Source organism: Tachypleus tridentatus, chromosome 13, assembly GCF_004210375.1.
Source record: "Tachypleus tridentatus isolate NWPU-2018 chromosome 13, ASM421037v1, whole genome shotgun sequence".
NCBI classification, from domain to species: Eukaryota; Metazoa; Arthropoda; class Merostomata; order Xiphosura; family Limulidae; genus Tachypleus; species Tachypleus tridentatus.
This window is the reverse complement of record NC_134837.1, coordinates 73643060-73666037: the sequence shown is the minus strand read 5'-3', so window position 1 is coordinate 73666037 and position 22978 is coordinate 73643060. Positions and strand designations below refer to the sequence as shown.

At 29.5% G+C, this 22978-nt stretch overlaps 2 protein-coding genes across 6 annotated transcripts in view; one reads left to right on the top strand and one right to left on the bottom strand.

Moving 5' to 3' along the window:
- The window catches only part of LOC143241120 (polynucleotide 5'-hydroxyl-kinase NOL9), a 28841-nt gene extending 26694 nt beyond the window's left edge, over window positions 1–2147 (top strand). For both annotated transcript variants that reach the window (XM_076484714.1, XM_076484713.1), the window contains exon 14: window positions 207–2147. In XM_076484714.1, the coding sequence (XP_076340829.1) occupies window positions 207–338 (132 nt within the window). In that variant the 3' untranslated portion in view covers window positions 339–2147. The remainder of the gene's footprint in view (window positions 1–206) is intronic.
- A 154-nt stretch (window positions 2148–2301) lies between these two features.
- Window positions 2302–22978, bottom strand: part of Mcm10 (minichromosome maintenance 10 homolog) — a 43511-nt gene continuing 22834 nt past the window's right edge. For 3 of the 4 annotated variants that reach the window (XM_076484716.1, XM_076484715.1, XM_076484718.1), the window contains 8 exons: window positions 22242–22321; window positions 20950–21170; window positions 15075–15204; window positions 12353–12486; window positions 11887–12000; window positions 9220–9368; window positions 8995–9037; window positions 2302–5856 (listed from right to left, as the gene is read on the bottom strand). In XM_076484716.1, the coding sequence (XP_076340831.1) occupies window positions 5776–5856; window positions 8995–9037; window positions 9220–9368; window positions 11887–12000; window positions 12353–12486; window positions 15075–15204; window positions 20950–21170; window positions 22242–22321 (952 nt within the window). In that variant the 3' untranslated portion in view covers window positions 2302–5775. The remainder of the gene's footprint in view (window positions 5857–8994; window positions 9038–9219; window positions 9369–11886; window positions 12001–12352; window positions 12487–15074; window positions 15205–20949; window positions 21171–22241; window positions 22322–22978) is intronic. The other variant, XM_076484717.1, reaches the window with a different exon arrangement.

The following is a 22978-nucleotide window of genomic DNA, read 5'->3' as shown; positions in this document are numbered from 1 at the left end:
GAATGAAATGCAAAAATATATTTCCTGAACACTTTCCGTTTAATGTATGTTCCAAGGATTTGTTTTATAGAGGGTTTGTTGTGATAAATCAAAAAGTACAATCCTTGACAAATGTTAACATATCACTAGAAAAACTCATTATTTAGAAAGTAATAATCTTTACATAAAATAGATGTTTATATACTATATTATATGTAATTTTCTAGGAGTGTAGTGTGGCTTTACCATACGTGTGTAAAGTTCGACCACACCTCCCACATCTACCTAGGCTTCCAATCAAACCAAGAGTGAGAAAAGAAAGACTTGATAAACATCTGTCCTCTAAAATAAAAAAGTAAGGTTTCAGAGAACCTTAACACTCAAAAACTTTCAGTGAACTTCATTTATGTGTTTTTGAAATTGTATTAGTTCCAAAGGTGGCTGCTTAACAAGGCTTTTGAAATTCACAAATTTTGTAAGTAAATTCATATAGATTATGTGATTGTAATGAACTGTTTTTCAAAACATTATTAGACAACAGATTGGAAGTGTATTTATGTTTAACTATCATTTTTCCTTATAGTAAATGTAATTCTGTTAGTATGGGAAGAATGAAGTCAGTTATGTTTTTGTCTTAAATTTCTTGACATATTTTAAGGCTGAGAAATTGTAAAGCAATCGTTTTATATTTTACACTTAGTTTGGTGTTTGTGACTATTGCATAAGGGAAGTCATTTGTATCACTCCTCAGGGTTTTCTGCACATGAAACAGCAACATGAAATTCTGTGACAATTAACTTAAGTCTCCTACTGTATTTATAATTGCTTTGGAATAAGATTCATCATTATTCAGAACTAGTAAACCCAAACTGTCATGTTTTGTAACAAAAGTTAAAATTTAGAAGCTAAACATGAATACTTATTAAGCCTAAAGGTTTTACTGTACACTTAGCATTACTTCAGTATCATTTCAGCGATATACTTGATAGTTGTTGACTCAACAAAATCTTGTTTTTAATGTCAATCTCCTAATTTTTTAGCCCTAATTTCCTTCTAATTGATGCACAAAAAACAAGAGCTCTGACTGTTCCATGACACTTTCTTCTGCTGGAAAGTAATAATTTGTAGAGCCTTTCCTTATATTTTGCCAAATGTCAAATTTGTTTTGTAGAGAACTGATCAGAACTAATGAACACAGATCCACCTTCAGAAAGATTCACTTATTCTTGCAAAAATTTTCGATCAAGTTTGATAAATACAACTAGAATTTATTCTAGAACTTATTCCATAAATCCTAAGCTAATAGAATACAATTCCCTATTTTCTTCCAAAAGAGAAAACTTGGTGAGATTGAATACAATTACTACTTTGAGGAATGTCTTGGATGTTTTAAAATTTCATTGTGAATAATTCAAGAATTTGTTTTTCCTTTTTTTCTGTACAAAAGAAACATTTCTCAAAAATGTCAATTTTTATTGTACAAGGCTACGGGCTCTGTAAAACTAATTCAAAGTTAAGATTCTCTCTCATTTGTTACTGGTATAATTTTATCTTACAGTAACCATAGATTTGGGAAGAAATGATAAACTAATTTCTTCTGTAATAAAGATGTTATATTGCACTAAAAAGAACTAGGAATTCCAACATATCTATGCTGGGTTTGGTACCATTATGATTGACTTTAGGAACAACAAAAACCTAGCCTTGGTTGCCTTTGCATTATAGACTACATATGTGAAGCACTTGACAACTCTTAAAACATCAACAAAATGGCTTCAAAAAGAACCAACATTTGGATCTAAAATATGTGCAACACTTGTATTAATAGCATTTATGTAATAAAAGGAAGAAAACACATCACTGAACTATGATGACCTCAATTCATGAATATATACTGAAGGTTTTAAGGGATTTTGTAAAGTAAATTTAGCAGTTTCTTCTGACACCCACACAGTAATTTTCTGGAGTCAGTTTTTCTATTCTTTTATTACAGAATTGCAAAAAAAACCTTGGACAGTGACATATTCTGGTACTTTGTTTTAAGACATTACAGTTGTAGGAGTATTTTTCTCTAGATATGATGCACTTAATACCTATATCTTTAACATATACACAAGTTGCATATTTTTTGTATTGTTTCATTTATATGTAATAAAACTATTTGTTGTGATTCCTTCGATAAACTCATGACTAGGTGGTAAGAGTGCTCGACTTATGATCTGAGGGTTCAATTCCCAGTCACACGAAACAAGCTTGCCCTTTCAGCTGATTGGCATTATAACGTGATGGTAAAAAGGTAGCTCAAGAGTTGGTGATCACTAGCTGCCTTCCCTGTAGTCTCACAGAACAAACAACCTTTCGTTAAGCTAAAACATAAAAGATGCAAAACAGTGTGCTATTTACACTGTTTCTACATTATGACTTTTTGGATAAACATGCAGTAAAGCAATAATCAGCAGTAGAATGGAGAGAAAGTGTGTTGCTTGAAATACATGTATTGTCATTGAAAACTGACTTTCAGGAAAAAATTATGTTAATGTCATGAAAATATATTTAAAACTTAAGCACGTGAAACATTTGTCTGCAAGTATATTGTGATGAGCAACAGTTATAAAATAATTTGCATGTTTTACTGTTGGTGTCAATTGCAAAGAAACGTGTAAGAAGCCAAGTTCATTTATTGTTTGTGTTTTTAAAGTTCATGTTAGCAGAAAAGTACAAGAATTATGAAGAAAGTGTTAGTTGTGTAAGACAATTTAAAGGCGTGGCTTATGTTAAGAAACAACTTATTAATATGAACAAAAATCCCTACAGGGATGATATAATAGTTCCAAGCCTTTTATGGGGTTTTGAATTAGAAAGTGAAAAGATGAAACTGATTGTGTTACCTACAGTAAACTTTTAGCATGTAAGGGTACAACAGAAATTAATAATTCCCTTATTTTTATTATTACAATCATGAAAGAACATTGGAGTTTAGTTCATTCACAAAAGACTGTCTATTCTATAATTATTTGCATGGTCAATTAACTGTGCAACTTTTTCTAAAGTACTGTAATAGATTAAACATGTTACTACAAAAAATTAGTTGATTTATTTTTATATAAATCATACAGTAAATGCATATGACTTTAAATCTCCTACTAGTGTATTTGCAGTCTTAGAATTAATTAGTGATAAATTCACTTCTGAAAAACAAGTATTTTATTACAAAATGCTGATATAAAAGTTAAATGTCCTAAACTTTCAGAAGCCACTATATTTATTTCTGTTTTGTTCTTATAACGCTTAACTGCCTGATGTAAGTCTGAGATCAAAATGTTGCTTGTGTATATATAGTTTTGTTAAAAACACTAACATTTACTTAGTGAAGATTTGAAATCCTTTAGCATTACCAGTAAAACTGAGGACGTTTGAAAATTTTATCCAGCACTATCCAGTTATATACTCACACCACACATTGTAGTTATGAGAAATTCAGTCTGTTAAATGTAAACTGCATTGCTTACATAAATATCTTAAAGTGAAAATCACATTATTTCTGATAAAGAAATGAAGTAATAGACATGTATATAATTTTTGAAACATTTAACCAAAAATCATCCTAGTATATTTTTAGAGATATACATTTTCTCTAAATCCAAGTGCTATATGTAAATTTCATTTTTTGTTTGGGCTAGTTTTGTTCATTAAACTGTCATTCATCGCAGGTTTGGATCTGTTTTTTACATGTTCTTTTCTTATGGTATTAATTTTTGCTAGAATGTTGAAATACTAGTTTTTCTATAATATATAAAAGAGAGAAATAATGGTAGGTTTAACCGCATCACAGGAGCAATCTGACAAACCTATTAAACCAGATATGAAAGAATCACAGTTGCTGCTATCTGATAGTCAGTTAGTAAAACATGGATCAATGCAAACTAAGATTAACATTAATATATAATAAAACATTATGATCCCACCATTCGTACACTCAAATAATATCCACTATATTTCCCTTAAATATTTACATGGTGCCTTTTTATATGAATTGACTATAGCATAAAAAATATACCAGATAAAAAATGTACAGTTTGTGATAAATCATGAGTTACACAATATTCAGGTAGAACTGAGAATATTCCTGCTTATAAAATAATATAAATTAGGTACAGCAACAAAGATTGATAATTTTACCTTGATAGTCAGTGACCATGTCAAGTCAAAAATATCTTAACAATCATATGGTTCATACTGCAAGCACAATGTCACAATACATGTAAACTGCTTATAAATGGTAACACAAAGCTTAAAATGTATGTTGTATGAACATCAGTTGATTAATACAGATAAATTATATAAAATCAAAATGGTCAAGATATTTACATGCATTTTACTCAAATATACGAAATAAACAAAATTTGTAGCTAGTAACACTTCTAATTTAGTTCTCACATTACTTTACTTTATAAAGATCTTTTCAGGTGAATATAATTAAGTTTCCTGCAGGGTATTTTGTATTCTAATAAAATGAAAGATATATATATATATATATATAAATGCTCTTTATGATGAAGCTGACAAATTTCACTGAACTGATACAAAATAGTCATTTAACTATTATCTGATAATTTATATCACCAATTTGGTTTGTTTGTTTTTTTAATAAATTGGAAATACATATATAAGCTGAATAGAAATTCTATCAGTTGTTTTAACTACTAACTGAAGTTTCAAAAAACAAACATTAACTGAAACCAATTATGTATACACATGAAACACGCTTAACAGGAAGTGGCATTACGACTTTAACAAATTATTTTACAAGTAATGAAAGAAGTAGATTCACAGGTGTCATTTTACCACCACATGGAAAGACAAGCATTTTCATTTAAAGTCATGAAAGTAGTCAACTAAATATGAACAACTCATACAAAACAGTCACCTAATAGGCTTAATATTGATCAACACAGGTTGTGACTTATTCTTTTACAAAAAATATTTAATCTCTTCTAAATGGATTTTTGTATTATTTCACCAAATGAAATCATTCTACATTAAGTAGTATGGTGATCTGCTGAACTTGTATCCTGTTCATGTGAATGTAATATAACACTGTATTAAGTGAGAATAACTTGTATTAAAATATGAATATTACTGATAAAAAAGCCTTAAACAAATAACTTTTATAAGACTGACAAACATTTCTGCACATGAAAATATTTTGTTCTCTCTGCTTAAGCCCCTTTAAATTTATCACCATATTTTTTTTTTCACAGCTTTAATTTTCCTAAATTGATAAAAATAAGTAAAAATATCTTGATCCAGTTAAAGCACTGAATGAAATGAAGCCTTAAAGATAATGAAATTTCTCATCTCAAAAATGTTTTTACGTACAATTGACAGGCTGATTGAAAGTGATAATTTATAGGACTGGAAAGAAGAATTAAGACTCATTTAGAACTAGTTTTAGGAAAATAGCAAATATTTATAACTCAGATTTACATCATAAAAAAAAAACAATAAAAATCATTCAAATATTTAACAGTGTTAAACCAGGCCATCATATTTCAGCAGTAAATTTGTGATCACTTAAAATGATTTTAAAATGTTAGACAATGTGACTGTATATAAACGTTTTTTGTTTTTTTTTCATTTTAAATATTAAATTAAGATTATATTCCATTGAAGCTCTTACTAAACATGGCTTCTGTAGTTTTAAAATGAATCTCTTTATAACAGTTTATACTTTCCATAACAAAACCATTTTAAATGCTTGCAATTCTTCTTCAGATGAATTAATTTATTATAATTCTATTTTAAGCTGTTTAAAAATTTGACTTCTTCCCCTCTCACCACTAGTTTCTCATTTTCCAGCTGAGGTCCTTTTCTGGGCTGAAGTGAAAAAAACAAACAAAAAAGAACAAAACATTTATTATAAAACTGATAGGTACCTAAATTTTGCAGTAAAATCTAGTTTTTCCATATTAGAAAATTGGTACATCAAGTTTATTATTATCTTTTTTTATTGTATTGAAAAGAATAAATAGCATCAAACCAGTTATTTGTTGATAGCTGACACTGTAATGAGTTGTCACCTAACCAATCAGAAAGTGCTGCATCAGTATGAAGCATTTATAAGTACAAGCAATCATACTCAGTAGTTGCAGTTTATTTAGTCACAGCTCCTTGTACTGAAATACTCCATAAAGAAGGAACATTGATAATAAAAGTAATCATAACAGATAACCAAATATTTCCAGAAATGATAACTATAAAATATATGTTCTTTATGAAAAATATGATGTTTCATTACAGATCTTGTTAATGACATTGCTGTAAATACACCCTTGTGCAAATTAATTGAAACAAAATGGAAAATTACAAATTTTTCAGTTTTTATTTCTGAGAATCCAAAAATTACTCACAAATTAATACATGATATGACCGCCTTTATTTTTCAGAAGATCATTAATCTGCTTTGGCATTGAGTCCACGAGTTGACTGCAATCTTTACTAATTTTTGGATCACGGTACCACACCTCAATTAGCTTATCTTCTGCAATACAGTCTTTTCAACGAAGTCTTTCTTTACAAATCGCCCAAAGATTTTCAATAGGATTTAAGTCTGGATAGTTTCCAGGCCGGTCCAGCACATTTATTTGCATTGTAGTAATAAAATTCTTCACAAGTTTCAATGTGTGGCACAGAGCCAGATGTTGCTGAAAAATGCTAGATCCATCTGAAAATCTCTTTTTCAATTCTGGAACGACTCTTCTCTGCAAACCTTTGATGTACTGTGGTCCTCGCATCATACCTTCTACGATATGTAAGCCTCCCATGCCATAGTAGCTGAAAAAGCCTCAAGACATCTTCTTCAAGGGATGTTTTACAAACTGATTGATGTGAGATTATCAAAGTTTCTCACCTGGAGATCTGCGAACATGCAGAATTCTTTGACACTGTATGAAGAAATGACTCTCATCAATTAATAACACCTTCCTCCATTGTTCTTGCATCCAGTTCTTGTATTTCAGACCCCACTGATACCGTTTTTTCTTAATTGAGTTGGTAAGTTGTTTTTTGACTGGGCTCCTTACCCTTCTAACGTAATTTCGAATGACGTAATATTCCTCAAAATTTCGTCATATATCCCAAAAATAGATCGACCGTACTGCAAAACCCAGTTAATGACATCGTCCATGTGAAAAAATGACTATAAAAGGAAATCAGCAGGTCCAGCAAGCCCACACTGGCCACCATGCTGAAAATATTGTAAAATGACCATTTGTTTCAATTAATTTGCACAAGGGTGTACAGGCATGAATCTATATACCTTGGGAGCAGAACATGTGCATTATCATGAAATGGTTTCAAATAAACCAATTTTTGCTCAAAGCCTACTCACGAAAAAAAAAGTAACCAGAAAAAAACAAACAGCAGAATGATGAATGGTAGGAACTTGTGCTAATTACAAGTCAATCCAAGTTAAAATTGTTCAGAAACAAATAATAACAATTTGTCCAGTGGCAGAAAGGAGAATTGTACCATAATCAATCCATCTACAGTGAACCATATTAGGGATAAGCACAAGTTTGGAACAGCATTTCAGTCACCAATGTCAACGATCAACACAAAACTGATGGCAACCTCAGTGTTGAAAGGTACAGGGACATTCTGATCCATCATGCCATTCCCTCAAAAACATGACTCATTGGGCAAAGATTCATCCTTCCAGTAAGGCAATGATCTCACATGTACAGCAAAAATAGCAAAATATCATGATATTAAGGAGGCAGATGAAATGCTCACAACCTTGGTTTGTCCCACACAAAGTACCAATATGAATACTTCTGAAACTATACAGGCTTCTGTAAAATTGAATTTTTTTTAAAAGGCAACTAAAACATGGCTAAATTATGGGGTATAATACAGGACACTTATATTTTTGAATAACATTCCACAATCATACAGATTTGTCGTGGCAATCCAAATAAGAAATACTGATCTAATATCCAAACTATATTTATCAGTTACTGTTTTCTGGTGACTTCCATCAAATATTTTTTTCATGAAAATTTCTGATAAACTTTTGTATTCTTTTTTTAGAAAAGTAATCTCAACAGAAAATCTTGCTTGTTGGAGAATATAACTGAAATATACAATATCCCTGAAATATGATTTAAGTACTTTAATTTAACTATCTTACAAATAGATCAAAAACATCGAAAAATCAGATTTCTGGAGGTTTGGGAATCTGTCTGCACTGTATTCAATATGATTATTTTTCAAACTATTAAAAAAACTTAAAATTTTGATGTATTGTCTATTGGCAACAGAAGTAGATACATTTACAAAAGGTAATTTAAACATCAAAATAAAATCTCAACAAATAGTATTAACTACAATTCAGAGTTGTTTTTTTAACCTAATTAAACTACAACCTCTTTGTTACGATGCACTTTTAATTGCAAAATTTCTAGCAGTGATTTTTTTTCTATCAAACACTTTTTTCTTATAAATTGGGCACCATAAAATATAAAAACATTTAAATATAACTAAATCAATGTAATGCATATATCCAAACAATATCAGCAGGCAGAATTTAAAATGTTTAGTAGCAACTACTGCTGAACATTTCATACCCATATGTCATTTTGTAATAACTTTCATGGCAGTAAATTTGAGCACTTACATGCATTATTTTTTGTTAAATGCAAAGCTACACAATGGGCTATCTGTTCTCTCTCTGTTGTTAGCATCAAAACCTGATTTTTAGCATTAAAATACTTCAGACTTTACTGCTGAGCTGTAAGGAAAGGAGTGTTATTTAAGTATGTATAAATTCATTTTTGGACATGGCTGTTAGCTTAGTTGTGTAATGTAAAGAATCATAAATACTTGGATTTTCCATTTTCAGTCTTGTTAAAAATATTCAAATGTAGTTATGTTGTATCAGGTAACGTGTGTGTGTGTACTGTTTATTCAGTATTACACAATAAACTCATAGTTTATAAAGGTAAATGACCTCACCTTCATCATGCCTGTTCTTTCAAAGTTTGATCCTCCACAATTTCTGAAGGGAAAAAAGAAATAAAATTTATAAAACCACTGACAAATGATTAATCTTATAGAATGTACCAAATTTTGTATTTTTGTTTTATAAGGTACACTGTTTCAAGATTTACAACATTCAGATTAGAAAGCTATAACAACAGTGCTCTTTGAAATATCCAGTTGTTTTGGATATACACATACTTGCATGATGCTGCAGGATATTTGTTGAATGAGAATGTTCTGTGACTGCAACTGGTACAACAGAAAAACCTCTTCTTGCCCTTGTGTCTACTCAAAGGATGATTCTCATTTTTGCATACATCAGTAGCATTCTGTGCCGTGTAACCACACTGCATAAAACAGTTATAAAATTATATGAAATCTAATAAAATTAACTATTCTTCTTCATAATAATCATGAAATTTCTAAAAAACACACACACACAAGAAAGAACACTTATTCTAAGACATAGCAAATTCCAAAAGAGCTAAAGGCTATTTTTGTATGAATCAAACTGGCAGACAATCTCAGTCCATCATATTCATCTTGGAGAAGACATTTTCTTAACTGACAAATTAATATTAAGTACCAACGTCACGTATATATCTGCCTGATCTTGATTCTGCAGATAAATATAGAACATAAACTGGAAATTTAAGGTAAAAACGTCTTACCCTTCTGAAAATTATGAAGGTAATCATAAATTAAGAGGCATTCCAAAAAAACTTTTGTCATAAGTTTTTATACATTTATAATAAACAGAAGCCACATCAAATAAAATTTATTTTAACAAATACAGCAGCAAACAATGCAATAGACATGTAAAATTTTTGGCTTCTTTGATCTGATATTTAAAACTGAAATTGAAACTTTTTTCAACTGCCTGCTTTTACTGCACTTACAATAAAGTGAAGGATTTGATCCTTTTCATTTGTCAAACTCCACCATGATTTTTGTTTTATTAAATCCTGTAGTATTTTTTTACTAGGATTAAATAGTAAAAACAAAACTACATGTCAAGATTGAAAAACTGTCCAATGTTATGAAGATAGGACAATATAGACACCACACAATTATCTATATAATACCTACAAATACAAGGTTATTGGTAGTGTTTCTTATAGGGAAAGTGCCTTAATGCAAAAATTGGGGATAAAAATTACTCTTAAGCTTTATTAACTGTCAACACAAATCCAGTTACTGACCAACTACTTTATTTCTAGAAACTAATTAGTAACTAGTTATATCTTTCAGCTGCCCTCTTGGAAAAGGTCTCAAGTAAGACTGTTTCTGTAGTTGTATAAGCTAAGATTTAATCTTGATATGAAGGCTAGCTTGCTATTTATGATGGATTTCCCCCACAAGTATTTAAGTCAGTTTTAGGGTGAAATTCATAGTCCACTAATGGTATTTTTGCAATTTTATGATGTGGCTATGCAAAAGTTATGACTGTTTGAGCAATTACAGATTGTCTATCCAGGAAATGAAATAAAAACATTCTCAAAAGCTGTGAAAACAAAATGGTAAAAAAATTTAAAATCTTGTTAACATTTAGTGCATACAGCATTGTGACTCAAAATATGCAAGAAAAACAACAGTGAGCAATAATATTATCTTCATATTTTGCAGAGAAAAAGAAATTAATTTAGCAGTCTTTTAGTCTTGTGCACTTGTGTAAAAAAACAAATATATTTTTTAAGGATCAGATTTAATTAAACTGTTTTAATTAATTAATTAACCTATTGTAAACATCACTATATTATTTGTGGTTGAGAGAGTAACACCTAACACTGGAGTAAATATCCTACTTGAATAACTGTTTGTTCTTGTTACTAAGACTAATCAGAGATCTCAAGTCAAAACACAAGTTGTTTTAAGCTCAATTCATACTTATCTTTCAAAATTTAAAAAAAATTAATAAGTAGCTAAAGATCTTGAAATAAAAACTAAAAATGTTTCTTAAGTTCTACATTTGAGAACTAGTTGTTGAGATGACTGAGTACCACAGTATTCTCAAATCAAAGAAACTCTACTCATAAATAAACAACTTACCCTCACTGATACCTCCAGGTCTCTTTAATAAATAACTCTTAATTTGTTAATGGTGCTTAGTACGTTCTTGTTGCTTATTTTAATAACTGTTGAATTAATTTAATACACATCATAACTTACTGTCTTTTAGTTATAGCGTAATGAAAAACAACCAATACTAATGTTTTGATCGTCATTTTCAGCTCCTCCATTAATTTATGATTCCTTTCAGTTTCTAATCATGCACACAGTTAGTCTTTTGTTGCTTAAAACTACAGATATAAAGCAAATATTATAACTCAAGAAAATCAAAAATGAAGTTAAAACAATATATGTTTGCCACTCTTCCAAAAACAGGAAAAAAAATATTAATATAACATGAAGAAAAAAAAACATTATATTGTGGAGACAGATGAAATGAACTTATAAACAATCCAAACAAATGTCTCTCAACACAAACATTAATCCAAAATAGGCTATATTAGAGAAAAACAAAGATACATAAAAGGGAGAAACTACTTTCTGAGGTTGATGTGTAAGTGCTTTAGTGTGTGCGTGTGTTTTCTTAAAGCAAAGCTACATCGTACTATCTGCTAAGCCCACTGAAGGGAATCAAACTCCTGATTTTGGTGTTGTAAATCCGTAGACATACTGCTGTACAAGGGAGGGGCCGCTTTGGTGCAGTTCACTATTTTACATTTAGCTAGTAGTCTGGTAAACTAATGTAGGTCGTGTAATATTAATTTCATTTCTAGCTTGTCCTTTATTTTTCTCAATGATCTTTAGAGTATAAAAAGCACTGAACACACAATCCTTCTGTAACATGTTTGTACAAACCTTTTTACAAGAAATCACATCACATATTATTTCAGTTAAAGATCCCATTCTATTTTCCATTTCTTCCTTTTTCTCTAAAACTTTAAAATATTTCTCTTGTTGCTCCATTTCCTCCTGAAATTCCACAATAATCATGTTTTCCATAAACTAATATTTGGTCACATTTTAAATGAGCTATAGATAAATTTTCATATCAAACAATGGAAGCAATATTGTCATATGATAACATTTAATATATATATACATATGTGTGTGTGTATACACAAATAGTATGCAAAACAAAGATTTAAACAAGTTACATAGTTAATGAGAGTGAAAACATTATTAAGCATCCACTTCCATTCAGTTATGTGAAAATTATTCAATGTAATTTCTTCATACATCTAGTTCAACAGTACACATCAGATACAAAGTACATAGTCAAAACAAGAGTTTCAACTGCTAATTATATAAAGGAGGATCTTACAGTTTCTACTTCATAAGCATGCGATGATTTTCTTCTAAGTATCTTCTGAAATTCTTCTGAATTGATGTCAATGTTACCCAGTCTTCCAACCTGGTTTTGTTCAGGAGAAGTGGTGTCTTTGCTACCCTCTTTATCTGTAGAAACAAAAAATGTAAAACCACAAAGATATTAAATGTTAATATTTTATGAAGACAAAAATTAACTATGAGCAAATATCACTGTTGCAATTGCATAAGAGATATTCAAGAAAACATTAATACAGTTGTTCATAAAATACACATGGATCTTTTACTCAGTTTTTCTGTATATATTTAAAGCAAATAAATGAATAAATGTGTCAAACTCTTATTTAAAATTCATATTTATATGAGCAAATTTATAATGGTAGCACTGACCCTTAAAACTGAATAAATTTACATAATGAGAAAACATTAAATGCATGCATTTACTAAAAGCTTATTGACATTTAATTGCAATAACATATATGAATGAAAATGTACTTTCAGAAACTGAGACATACTTTTGTTTCGTGTTCAACTTGAAGGTGAAAAAAGTGTTTTATAGTGTTATCTCAGCAAGTAAACGTGCCCAGTTTTAAGGGTCAGTGCTATCTAAAACAGATTTTTGAATATTCATTTCTGTTTTCATTCTTTCTAGCTTCTGGTATTTTATTTTAAAATTTTAAACAGTCTAAAATTGATCAAATAATCCTATAATACAGGTTAAAAATAAAAATAAGCAGGTTTTATCATGAAGATTTGTTCTATAAGCTTTGGCAAATCACAAAATTAGGAACAAAGCAAACTAAAAGCATGAGATTACATTGGGATAATCAAGTTGTATATATTTATTTCCCTGATAGTTCTGAATTTAAGTACATATTTAAAAGTATAAAAATAAATAAATAACACTCTGAAATACAAGGTACTTAAGTTTCAAATGACAGTGACTATTGTTATAAAAATTGGTCATTCATTACATATATTTTAGAATAACTTTATATTTAAATAAATTTGCTGTTGTGGCTTTCAATGGTAACCATAACTAACAAAAAATCTGACTTTACGGAGATGAAAAAAAAGAAAGACTGGATAAAAATGTTAACTCCATCACTAATGGACAGATGAATTTAGTCTTGATGGTAAAACTATATCAGTGAATTAAAATAAAAATAGAAAATAATCTTGTAGTCATTGTTCCACGTATTAAATTTTTTAAAATATCTTCAAGAGTTGAAATTTAATCAAAAAAAGTTTTTTTATTTGATTTCATACATTGAAATTCAAAAATAAATCTGTAAATACTGATTTAGGGTTGAAATCACTAGTATTTGTGAATTTCCCTAATTTGTTCTAAGCATAATATGACACTTGTTGCTCCATACATGGAAAGTCATGACTGTCCATGAAAAAACAGGGGTAATTTGAATTTGTAACTTGAATAAAATGTAGATTTTTGAATTCATTAATTTTTAGTCAGTCATGCATTCTCAAAACATACCAGGTTCCTTTTTCACTGACAAAACTAGTGTGTTTGGTCTTGTTTACATTAGGCCTTAACAGCATAATTAACTGCTTGAATGATCAAAGAAAATCATTGAAAAGAAAGAGTTTCAAACTTATTACATACATTGAATGAAACTTTCCAAAAAAAAAGTTATATTTATCATGTGCCATTAACAGTAAATATTGTTTGTGGTGTTTCTCAAACAAAAACAAAGAAAAAAGTAATAGTTTTATAAAATAAAATCTTTATAGGACTGTAGAAAGAAATAATCATTAATTAATACCTATAACAAAAGTTAAGAATTTTTATTTTTTAAAAATAACACAACATAACGAAATATTTTCAAAAATTTTTAAAGATGTAAATTTACATAATTATGAGAAATAAAAATAATGTATTTGTCGAAGCTACATTATCTGTAAAAAGTTCTGAAGCTTAAAGCTATTTCAACCAGTATTTGTGTTTGAAATGCACAGGTACATTAGATTAACTCAATGAAGCCTGACAGAGTAAATCAATCTTCACTCACTGAGTCACAACTAATGCAGAGAATTCAGTTAGCATTTCTATATTACAAAAAAGAAAGATTTGTAATTTCTATCAATTTTCATATCTCTGATAATACCCTATTCTAGAAAAACTATGATATAAGTTAATTAAATGTCCTTCATAAAAGTAGTAAGAATTTCTAGACATTTCCAAATTTAAACAAAACATTTAAAACCATCGAATATAAGTTGGAGATCCAAATATTAATCTCCACTAATGCCTAAATATACCCAAGTAGGACACATGCCTTATGCATGACTTGTACATGAAATAGTTAGTACTGCACAAAGCAGATATCCTCTATATGAAGCACTTTAAATGCTGTATAAACACGTTTAAAAATATTTGAATATTTTGGCAAACCTACTTGGCAGATATCCACATTTGCTCTTCAAATTTTTGAAGTGGTATACCACATGAAAAGCAGTTAGTCAACCCTATCCACCAACATGTAGACTACAATAATTGAATAGTGGGATAGGAACTGCCACTTTTTTTATTCACCCACAACCCAATAGGTGAACTTTTTTCCCTTTGTGGTAAAGAAATGTAAACCTCGGATACAAACTCTGGCATGGAAAACACCAGACTGTGCTTACCCCATAAACTAAGAGAGAAAAGTCAAATTATGGTACTTTTTCAAGCACTACACTGTAATTTGAAATACCTATTGAATGATCTCTTTCAACTCGACTTTTCACTTTTTCTTGTAGAGTTGGACTTAATTTCCTTTTAACTGCATTGGGATCCTTCTTCTCCAAGCTCCCTGTTTTCTTTACAATTTGTACTGCTTTCAACTACAAGGATAAGTTCAAAATAAAGACAAATATTTAATACATGAAGATTATGAAAACAAAAAGTATCACAACAAAGGCATTTACTTTTAAAATTAAATAACATAAAAACAAACAAATGATTAAAAGTAATATTTCTTTATTTAAAAATACTAGTTTAAAACAAAGCAGCAGATATAAAAACAAATCTGATGGAGCTATTACTATCTGAATACATTTAAAAATACAGCTTAGATTGTAATATCAAACTAGAGGAAGGTAATGTGAATGACTTATTTTTTTTACTGATATTAATTCGATATCCAGGATAGTTGACCCTTTTGTGATGGGCCACAGGTCAAAGGCCATATCATTACATTTGTTGACTCGCGTTCAAAATTTTATTTAACTATTTTATGCATTTATGTCAATAAGTGTGGAATCAAATTTTAGATTATAATTCAAACATTACTGTTATAAGTTAATTTCTTAATTTAAAAAGTAAATATTAAAAGAACACACCTAAATATTGATTTTAGTAAGCCATTTGGTACGATGAATGCACCACTGTTTAAAATTAGATGTTTGTGATGTCTAAATACTAAGTCTATAATATCTTATAAATAAGGAACTCAAATTACTAATATTGACAAGCTATAATATAAAATAAGAACCTCATAATTTTTTATGTTGTTGAGATATGGCTTACGTACTGAATGAAACAGTTTCTCCATTTTTTTTTAAATGGTCCTTTATATACTCTTACTACAATATATGATGTGAATAACCAATCAACAGCTTAAAATGTCCCCAGAGTGGTTTTTCTCAGACATTTTAATTTTTGAAAAAGTTACCACATTTTTTCAATTCCTGTTTCCAAGGTGGTAGGTTGCATCTCTAGTCTGCTGATGTTTCACATTTTTTAAGATCTAAATAAATCTCACTAAGCTTAATAAATTACAATGGAATTCTATCGTATCAGTGTAATTATCCATGATTTTTTGGTCATTCATCTGTTTTATATCCTTCACATGAGAAATTTTAAAAGGCTTAACAACCTGTCTAGCAGCAACTGATACTGAGATTGTAGTGAGAAGAGACTGTTTGCTTTACTTCTTGACTTAATATTCTATATTTTAAGAAAAATAACTTTAGTAATTTATTTCTAAATAGTAATAATCTATATAAATATATATAATTAATAAGAATTTAAAAGTGACTGTATATTACAAAATACTAGTTCACTAAAACACAGCCAAGACAGGGAAGGCTAGTAGTCAGTTTTATATTACTTAACACATAAGTGCACGAACACTGCATCAATGAAAGTTATTTAGATATGATTGAAAGGTCAATATAATGAAAAAATAATAAATGTACATGTTCATATATAGCATTATGAGTCTTAGGTTACTTGGAATAAACATTTATATTCTTGTGTTATAACACGTAGTTATTCTAGCACTAAAAAAAGCATAATTCATATTTATTTCCCAATTTGTTTATGATGGTTATAAGGTTGGTTATGCGACAGACACCCAACATATAGTATAGAAAATAACATAAAATATATAGTCTTACTGAAAACAAAAACATTAAAAATGTATTTAGAACATTTAAGAGATAAAGCAAATAATATTTGAGATTTTTGGAATAAAGAATAGTTTTCTTAATCATAACACAAAATCACTTTGCACTCAAACTAATAACAAAACAGACTATTTTCACAAGCAAATCTTTACAAAAAATATTTCATTAAAAAGCCTGATTTCTTATACACAACATACTTATAATCTTCTCTAAATGTGTACCAAATTTTAAGATGCACGTGCTGTATCAAAAATTATAGTGCAAATGTGTAGACCAGGGGTGTGCAACTCCATGGGTAGAGAAATTCTGGCCAGCTCAAGTTTAGGAATCAACTTTTTCCATCATATATTTTTGTATCACAAATTTGGTAATCAGCAACTGTACTGCCTCACATCATCGCTAAAGTCGCGAGCTTCATCACCGCCACATACTCCACCCATTTTGTCTGGTTTAGACGTTTGTTATTGAGTGTGCATTGTTGTGCATGCATTTGCAAACATATTTTTATTGTGCTACTTTCAAGGGTTGAAATATATTTTGTTTTTACTCTCATAATATGGATAAGTGAATAATTCCAAAACAAAACAATCCAGATGATGGTGAACACTCAGAAAATTTCATTGATTCTCGTATTACTGCCAAAAAGAGAATGGTGCATGACTGGAAAAACGTGAAACAAGAACTTAATGAAAGTTGGGAGTTGAAGTTTACAGTGATTGAAGCAAATAATAAACCAGTGTGTCTTTTGAGTAACAAAGTTTTTAGGAATAATAAAGTATAGAACCTTTAGCAACACTTTAACAATTTTCACAACAAATTTGATGTAAAATTTCCAGTTGACAGCAAAAATCGTATGAATGAAATCAGCCATCTGAAAGCACAACTTCATAAACAAAAGGGAGGCCTAAAACGATTTTTATCATTCATATAACTAGTTATGTTAGTTAGCTATAAAGTAGCTTGGATTCTAGCTCAAAAAAAGTAATCATTTTCCAATGCTGAACTAGTACAAGAAATACTGATTGTGGTCATTGAAACTTTGTTGGAGAATTATGATTCAAAGATAAAAGATGATATTCTTCAAAAAGTAAATAATTTGCAATTAAGTCAAAGAACAATTGTCCACAGAATGTTAGAGTTAGTGAAAGACATAGAACATCAGTTGCTTGAACAACTAAAAGACTGTTTGTATTTTGGTTTAGCACTAGATGAGTCAACAGATGTCAGTGACACTGCATAGTTGATATTTTGGGTTTGATATGTAACTTCAGATCTTCAAGTGAGACAAGAAATGCTTGGCCTTTGTGAATTACAAGATCAAACATGTAGAAAAAACATCTTTGAAAAATGTTTTGAGATGTCAACAAAATTCAGTCTGGATTTAAAACAAAACTGGTTTCTGTCACAACAGAAAGCACTCCTGCCATGACTGGTGCAAAATTAGGATTTATTTCTCTTTTGAAGCAGCATTAAATTGAAAATAATTTAAAGTCAACACTGCCATCTTTTCATTGCATTTTGCATCAGGAAAATTTATGTACTTAGATGTCTAAAAGTGATGAATTGAAAAATTTGATGGACATTATTGTAAAAATTATGTATTATATTAGAAGTGGAAGCTCTCTCATCCATTAACAGTTTGTTAAATCTTTAAAGAAAAGCAGTGGCTGTACTTTTGATAATCTTACTGATTTTGCAAATATAAGATGGTTAAGTAGAGGAAAAGTCTTGGAATGATTTACTTCCTTATTTCCTCAAATAAAAGAGCATCTTGTTGAAAATTGTAAGATTTGAAAATTTCCCTGAAATTGAAACTTTGTCATGGCAGTGTGATTTGTACTTTCTGTGTGACATGATGGCTCACTTTTGAATAATTTGAATACAAAGCTACAGGGAAAAGGTAAAATAATAAGCGAGCAATCACAGTCTATTCATGAATTTCAATTAAAGCTAAACCTCCTTGCAGAACAATTACAAAAGAAAGATTTGACACATTTTGCAAAGTTGAATAGTTTTCTAGAAAATAATAAGGACTATGATTTCTTGATGCTAAATATGATCTCTATGTAAACCGGATCAAAAATCTATTTCAAAAATGTGAATCATGTTTCTCCGAATTCAAAAATTTGAAATTGATATTTGAATTTTTGCATGATCCATTTCAATTTGACTTAGAAAATTTCAGTAAGGAAATTACATCTTTTTTTACTTTGGATAAATGCGGATTTGAAGACATGATGCTCACCCTGCAAAGTGTAGAACATATAAATGGTAAACAAAATTGTTCTATCAGAGAGATGTGGCTCACTTTTCTGATAAATGAGAGACTTCCAAATTTAAACATAGCAATTTCAAAACTATTTTCCATGTTTGGATCTACATGGGTGAGCGAGTCAACATTTTCTATGCTAAATTTTCTCAAGTCTAGATACAGCTCCTGGCTTACTAACAGAACTAAGATGCTCATTGAGCATAAATATTAAGCCAACATTGTTTTCATTAACCACAGTTGTAGCCACTATGAAAAATATATTACCCATCCCTGGTGTAGATGAACTTGTGTGTATTATACCAAGCCTAGAGTGAAAGGGTTAAAACCTTAACATTATAAAAACCAAAGATTTCCTAAATACTTACTACTCAGCATTGTCAAAACCTAAGCGCGGGACAACTTAGATCCTAAAAGCACATTTATCATGATACAACTGAATGAATAAAGAATTGTATACATAAAAAAAATAAAGTGAAAGCATGGGATGTCTAATAACAATCCTTCAAAAATAATGCAAACAAAAAAGTATGGATAGTATTTGCATCATCCTTACATAATAATAATACAGTTATACAGTGTATTAGAATTTTAACAGATGAAAATAGATTAAATTAAACACAGTTGTGATTGAACAGTTATATGTATATTGCTATAATGTAATTCTTTCAAAAAACAATACCTAGAAAGATATTAGGGATGGAATTTGTATCAACCCTACATTTCTTTTTTTGAAATGTTTTTTCTTTCTTTGTTTTTTCTAATACAGTGTTTCAATAGACATAGGAATGTTGTACTTATAACCAAGTTCTAAATACATTGAGGTTCCAAATGTAATATTTATTGCTTATCTATTATTGACTTCTAATCCCTGCTTAACCCTACACTTGCACTTTTTAAAGGACCGCCAAATTTATGTAAAAGTAATAATTTAAAAGGATACTGATAACATTGTTTAACTTAGAATTATGTTGCTACTTTTTTAAATTACCAGTATTTAATAATTCTTATAAAAGCAGATACTCCCTTTCAAACTATGTCACCTCAGTAAAACTGGTTGACATCATTGTTTTGGTTTTTGAGACATCATGCAATAATAAAAAAGTGGAAGAAAGAAAAACAAGAGATTCAAACTTTTTGCTCTGATATTTAGACATTACCAGAACTTGACTCAGTCATTACATAGATATTGTTATAAAATGAAACACTGTATGGTAAAGTTTTGATGACCTATTGAAGAGATATTTAAAATGAACAATAAACAATTCAAGCCATCCCTACATTGGTAGTGTTACTGCCTGACTGATATATTGCTTCTGTTACAGTATAGACTATCATAATGCCCTGATGATTGTTTGTTTTTGAATTTCGTCCAAAACTACACAAGACTATCTGCACTAGCAATCACTAATTTTGCAGTATAAGACTAGAGTAAAGGCAACTAGTCATCACTACCCACCATCAACTCTTGGGGTGCTCTTTTACCAATAAATAGTGGGACTGTCCGTCACATTATAATGCCCCCATGGCTAAAAGGGCACCCTGATGATATCAAAAAGAAGGTTACCATCAAAGCTACATCCACCTGGACACAATAAAATGCATGCTTAAGCCGCCAGTCTATACAATCTTTATCAAAACAGGATATTCAGAAGATAGAATATTAACCACACTGGTGTAAAGATGTTTATAACTGTTTTCATTATTTTTTCTGTGAATAACAAACCTCATGATAATTCAAGAGTATATTAATTGTGACTGACAGTTATTTAAAGAGGTGATAATATTAATGTGTTATTTAAAATTACTTACTCAACTTCTTAACAGATCAAAAACAAACACAGATACAAGTTTAAAACACATATCTATACAATTTCAACATTTCTTGGAGAAAAATGCTACATCATTACTTTTGCCAAATCAGTTTGGTTGAAAGACTTCACTTCTAGAGGACTTGGAAAGTCAAGAAAAACCTCGTCACCAGGACGACATCCTTTTCCAAGTTTTGGAGTCACAATTACATTGGCATTACAACCTTGAAGTCTCTTTTCATGTTGGTAGGTTTGGAGTTGTTTGGTGTGCATTTGAAGAAGCTGCTTTGGTGTGATTGACTTAATCTCACCCTTCCTGACTAAAAATAGGAAGAAAGACTATTGACAAATTTCACAGAAAAAATTAAACATTCCTCTCATGAGAAGCAATTTCATCCACAAGCAAAAATTTAATCTTATCACTCAATCATTCTGTTATTTTACTTTTTATATTCTTGTTGACACAGTTATTAAAATCTTAAGAATTTCTGACAATAACATTACAATATGACAGGCATATTACTTGTAAAAAAAAAAATCATTTAAGAGTTTCTTAAAGCTTATTTACACATTGATTTAACAGTTTTCTTTACACCTGAATGTAGATTAAAGAATTTTTCAGAACCATGGGTAAAATATTGTATTTGAAAACCTATAGTGTACCATATAAATTAAACTGCCCTAGATCCAATTCTAGGTATACTGGATATACCACTAGGTGCCTACAAACAAAGGTGTCTTCAATAACTAACAAACAAGTGTATGTTAACACACAATTAGTTAAGTCTTTCAATGAAAATATTATATACAAAAGACCCTCTGATTAATAAATTAAAGCTGCAATTCAGTGAAATAAGTTCAGCAATATATCTGTTGTTGTGAAGAAGTAGAAAAGTCAAACTTTAATTAATGTACCCACAACAAAAATTTTGTAAACTTTCCAAAAATAAAAGTCAATGAATTGCAGCTGAAAATTGTGTATTTTGAAATGAGTATCTTTCAGTGAGCAAAAACACTAGTTTCAAACATATTTAATCTCTTTTTATTTCATAAAAATTTGATTAAAAGCATTAGAGAAAGCCAGTTTTTTTAAATTGTTATATGATTCTATCAGTTAGAAAAACAGGTTAATATTTAAAACAATAAAAATATGCTTAACTTAGCTATTTTTATTACCAGTATATTAGAAAAATATTTATATCTTTATTAAACACAAAAACAACTTATGTTTGTATGCTTATTAAACACACAAACTTATGTTTATATGCTTATTAAACACACAAACTTACCTTCATATGCTTATTAAAGGCATAAACAACTTACCTTTATATATTTATTAAACACTTAAACAACTTACCTTTATATATTTATTAAACACATAAACAGCTTACCTTTCTCTGTTTCTTCTTCTTTTACATAATGTTTCAAAAGATTCCTTGAACCTGTGGATGGAACAGAAAGTCTCTCTCCCCTGAAGAAAACAAGAACGGTAAAGCTCTTAATAACTTAAATCTGATTACTGTTTTAAAGTGTACATGTACAACCATTTACAGAGTTCATTACCTGAATACTTTACTGAGTTCCTAACTCAGTCTTAGTTTTTGTGATATAAATAACTGTATCACTAGTGAAGTGTTGCACAGTATGTTAGACATAGTATTTTTTGTTTTTCTGTAGTTGGTATAATATGCTTTTAACCTAAATATTTCTTAAAATTTGTATTGTTGTTTAGCCAAAAGATAGTTCAATGTAGCATGCTGAGCACAGTCTTAATGTATGGAACTACACTAAAGTATAGGACACTACATGAACCATATATAAAAGGAGTTAGGCTGGACTAAACAAGTCAGTTATTTAATTTGGTGGTGCAAGTTTTGAGCTCAAGAAAAAGATAGATTTACCAAGAAATAAAAATTCTGTAAACAGTTTATTTGTGAAACTAAACCACCAGTTGATATCAATTACACTAACCATGAAATTTACAGTTAACGAAACAGACATAATTTATTTCTAATTGTAAAATGGACTGGATTTCCAATTATAATTTTTTACTGACTTGTTAAATTGTAGTTAAGCATAAAGCTACATAGTGGGTTATTTATGCTGTGCCCCCAACAGGTAACAAAAC